The 4,453-nt window shown below is 52.0% G+C and overlaps 1 protein-coding gene across 2 annotated transcripts; it reads right to left on the bottom strand.

Annotated features, from left to right (window-relative positions):
* Positions 1 to 1,090: 1,090 nt before the first annotated feature.
* Positions 1,091 to 4,447, bottom strand: LOC100546887 (zinc finger protein 724). Of its 2 annotated transcripts, none has more exons than XM_019611066.2 (4): positions 4,293 to 4,447; positions 3,976 to 4,102; positions 3,241 to 3,339; positions 1,091 to 3,135 (listed from the first exon to the last, which is right to left on the bottom strand). In XM_019611066.2, the coding sequence occupies exons 1-4, from the start codon at positions 4,314 to 4,316 to the stop codon at positions 1,856 to 1,858; spliced, it is 1,530 nt and encodes a 509-aa protein (XP_019466611.1). In that variant the 5' UTR covers positions 4,317 to 4,447; the 3' UTR covers positions 1,091 to 1,855. The 2 variants fall into 2 exon arrangements, with proteins under 2 accessions (XP_019466611.1, XP_031413416.1); XM_031557556.1 differs by having other exon boundaries at positions 1,091 to 3,132.
* Between the last annotated feature and the right edge of the window lie 6 nt (positions 4,448 to 4,453).

Here is a 4,453-nt window from a genome sequence, read left to right as displayed (position 1 = left end):
GCGCACATAATTCCCATGCCAGAGACAAAGCGGGAGCGGGATTTACTTTGGCCCCAAACTCCAAGAACGGATCTAAGGCCAAGAAGGGAACTACAGACCATCCAAAGCATGCAAAAACTTAAGATATGCTTTTCTGGAGACAAAACAGCAGCTGGCTCAAATGAGCCCAAGTGAAAATGTGAGCATTTCCTCTGAGCACTTGAATGGGAATCGTGATGCGTAATACATGCACCACTGCCTGCTGGGTCCGTGCTCTAGCTCCCAGGTATCTCCAGCTGGGACACGGTTTCTTTCCAGTCAGTGCTTTCTCCTATTCCACAGGGGTCAAAACTCAGGGGAAGAGGCTTAGTGATTCAGGGGGTTTTGAAGCAGGATTTCATCGAGGGAACTTCAAATCCCTGTGTTGCTGCTGTTCTGTCTCTGTTAGTGACAGCAGTAAAATGCCACCGAGCAGTGATTCTGCAGAGGGGTCACAGAGTGCTGAACAGGAGCAGTCAGGAAAGCAGAAGGTAATTTTCATCATTATAAACAGAGTGGGGATGGGAACGTGAGGGGGTTGGCTCTGTCTCGCAACCGAGGTGGATACCGAAACGTGGATGGGGTTTGGATGTCTCTGCTCTCAGCCACGCGCACCGTTCCCCGACAGGCTCACAGCGTACCTCCCAGCTCACAAGCACTGGGACCTTGAGAGCAGCCCTGCGGAGGAGAACTTGGGGGTCCTGGTGGGCAAGAAGCTGGACGTGAGGCAGCAGTGTGCGCTTGCAGCCTGGAAGACCAACTGTGTTCTGGGCTGCATTAAAAGAGGGGCGGCCAGCAGGGAGATGGAGGTAATTCTTCCCCTCTATTCAGCTCTCGTGAGGCCCCATCTGAAGTCCTGCGTCCAGGCCTGGGGCACCCAGCACAGGAAGGACGTGGAGCTCTTGGAGCGGGTCCAGAGGAGGGCCACGAAAATGATCAGAGGGCTGGAGCAGCTCTCCTATGAGGAAAGGTTGAGGGAGCTGGGCTTGTTTAGCTCGGAGAAGACAAGGCTCCAGGGAGACCTCGCTGGGGCCTTTCAGCACTTGAAGGGAGCGTATGAACAGGAGGGAGAACGACTGTTTACAAGGGTGGATGGTGACAGGACAAGGGGAAACAGCTTTAAACTGAGACAGGGGAGGTTTAGGTTAGATATTAGGAGGAAGCTTTTCATGCAGAGTGATGACACGCTGGAACTGGCTGCTCAAGGAGGTTGTGGATGCCTCATCCCTGAAAGCGTTCGAGGCTGGACGTGGCTCTGGGCAGCCTGGTCTGGCGGTTGGCAACCCCGCACATAGCAGGGGGGCTGAAATTAGATGATCGTTACGGTCCTTTTCAATCCGGGCCATTCTACGATTCTATGAGCGCATCATCTTTACAGTGAGCGCCCCCTGCTGGCTGCACCTCATCAAACCAGTTCCACCCGTCAGAGCAAGGAGCGTGTGCTTCAAGGTGTTTTTAGGATGAGTTAGCTATGAAGCTCTTCCTCTGCTCAAGGGACGTGTAAGGTTCGTAACCACACAAACCTACAGGTGGCTGATCAGGCTGGAGCTCTGTCTGAAGCTCCTCCACATTCGTGGCACTGCAAACTTGGCCTCCTGTGAGGATGCGTCGGCATGTAATGAGGCAGGGACTGCTGTTGGAGATACTCCCAAACTCGGGGCGTTTCTAGACTCTGTCTCCTCTGTGGATGCGCCTGTGGGAGTTGGGATCAGAACTGCTTAGAAAGCCCTTCCCAAACTCGGGCCATTACTCCTGTTTGGATGCACTGGTGAAAAATGAACTTGTAAGTTTTGTATCCTGTATGGATGCACTGGTGGCACTTCAATTCGGAATTGCTTTAGGAGCTCTTTGGACACTTAGGACACTTAAAGGGTCTCTCTCCTGTGTGGACACGGTGGTGGCGGATGAGGTTGGAACTGCTTTTAAAGCTCTTCCCACAGTCAATGCATTTGTATGGTCTCTCTCCTGTGTGGATGCGCTGGTGGCGGGTGAGGTTGGAACTGCTTCTGAAGCCCTGCCCACAGTCAATGCATTTGTATGGCCTCTCTCCTGTGTGGATGCGCTGGTGGCCAATGAGGTACGAACTGCTCCTGAAGCTCTTTGGACACTCAGGACACTTAAAGGGTCTCTCTCCGTTGTGGATGCGCCGGTGGACAATGAGGTTGAAACTGCTTCTGAAGGCCTTCCCACACTCAGGGCACTTAAAGGGTCTCTCTCCTGTGTGGATGCGCTGGTGGTGGGTGAGGCTAGAGCTGCTTTCAAATCCCTTCCCACAGTCAATGCACTTATATGGTCTCTCCTCCGTGTGGACGTGTTTGTGGACAGTGAAGTAGGAACTGTTTCTGAAGCCCTTAGGACACTCAGGACACTTAAAGGGTCTCTCTCTTGTGTGGATGCGCTTGTGGCGGATAAGGTTGGAACAGTTTGTAAAACTCTTCCCACATTCCGAGCACTTGTAGGGTCTCTCTCCTGTGTGGATGTGCCGGTGAATCTTCTGTTCTGAACTGCTTTTGAAACCCTTGCCACACATGGAACACTTGTAGGCTCTGTCACCTGAATGGACGTGTTGGTGGGAACTTTGTTTGTAGCTGTTCCCACATCCAGGGCACTTGTAAGGTCTGTATTCTGTGTGGATGCACTGCTGGCACTTCGATTCAGAGTTGCTTTTGAAGCTCTTTGGACGCTCAGAACGCTTAAAGGGTTTCTCTCCTGTGTGGAGGAACTGATGATTAGTGAATTTGGATCTCGTTTTGAAGCTCTTTACACAGCCAGAGCTCTTGCACAATCTCTTCACTGAGCGTACACAGTGGTGGTTAACAAGGCCAGAATTCCTTTTAAAGCTGGTCCCACATTTAGCATTTGGGTGCTGCCTTTCCTCCTGGCACGCTTCCTTGCTCCTTGCATCTTGCATCTGCTGCTTTTGACCTGTGCTGTGGTCCAGGGGATTCCTCACGATCTCTCCTGGAGGGTTTCCCTGTTGCTTCTTGAAGTGCTCTCCTTGCTCCAGGCCCCCTTGAACATCCCTTCTGATTTTTCCCAACGAGGCACTGTCCCACTGCCTTTCAGCCACACCACTTCTCTGCAGATCCTCCTTTAGGTTTGTGATCCCGTCGTCTGCTGGATGACAGAGGAAATACAGAAATAACATATTGTGCCAAAATACTGCCCAGTCAGAAATGGCTTTTGCCAGCCCCAACCTCCTCCTCTCTCTCACTGGCTCACCTGGGCCGAGGTCTCCTGCCATGTCCTTCAAGCCATGCACCTCTGGGATCCAGGGGTCTTCCTCTCCTTCCAGCATGGAGATCACTGCAGGTTTGGGGGCTGGACATGCAGATTGAATAACAGAAACAGTGGACACGAGAGCATTTCCGTGATTCTGATGCAGGAACGTGTCCAACAACTCTACTATGTGTCCATCCCACTTCTGAAACCACGTTAAGAGCCTGAATGACACTGGGCCTACACACACTGGCTTTCTTCTGATCCCAGCTTGAATTTTTACATCTCGAAAATTATGCAGGGATAATTTCCCTAACGTTCCCCTTGGGCTTTTTGTCCAATTTAATACAAAACTGCTAAATACCTAAGGCATCAAAAAGGTTTACAGGAATACAGTGGAAAAGAGTAAAAAGGTAAATGAATAACCAGGGGGTTGTCAGGTTGCTGGAGCTGGTAGCACCATGCTCTGCAGCAACGCAAGGGCAGTCTGCAGGAGCTGATCCAACTCCTTGTGGCTGATGCCTGCTTGCCAGCAGTGACTTCTGGGTCTTTTCTCACAGTGCTGAGCACACTAATCCTTTCTGAAACTTATGAGAAATTTACCTACATTCTGTTTGTGGTTCTGCTGTGTTACTCCATAAGTAACTGCGTTGCGATTATTCTAAGTCCAGCTTGCAGAGTGTCCTTCTGCACAGCCAAAGGAGCCCTAACGAGGAGGAAAGGCAGCAAAGCCCTCACCCAGCGAGGCTATGCACTCATACGTCTCCAGCATCACGTCCCGGTACAGCACTCGCTGCGCAGGGTCCAGCAGCGCCCACTCCTCCCTGCTGAAATACACGGCCACATCCGCAAAGCTCACGGGCTCCTGCAAGCAAAGAGGCTCCTTGCTGAGAACAGCCAAGGCCCAGGGAAGCAGCTGGCAGAGGAGAGAAACTCCAGTCCCAGCTGATTCTTTGTCCCCAGCACACAAATGCTGATGGAGGGCATCCCACTCTCCCCCTGCATTCACACTGCTTGTTCCTTAGCCTCTCCTGCTCGTTTCCCCACATTCCTACCTGAGATGGATGCACTGCAGCCATTTTCTGCTCTCCTGCAGGCTGGGACGATCACAGGCGAAAGGCAGATATTAGAAAAGCCTACTGGGATAGGAAAAACAGCAGGGAAGGTTTGAGGCAGTGCAGCAGTTCCTGTCGAAGCCCAGCCCCCCCCCCAGCCC

Source organism: Meleagris gallopavo, unplaced genomic scaffold (assembly GCF_000146605.3).
Source record: "Meleagris gallopavo isolate NT-WF06-2002-E0010 breed Aviagen turkey brand Nicholas breeding stock unplaced genomic scaffold, Turkey_5.1 ChrUn_random_7180001856805, whole genome shotgun sequence".
Lineage (NCBI taxonomy): Eukaryota > Metazoa > Chordata > Aves > Galliformes > Phasianidae > Meleagris > Meleagris gallopavo.
The sequence above is the reverse complement of the archived record's forward strand: the minus strand, read 5'-3'. Positions and strand labels throughout refer to the sequence as shown.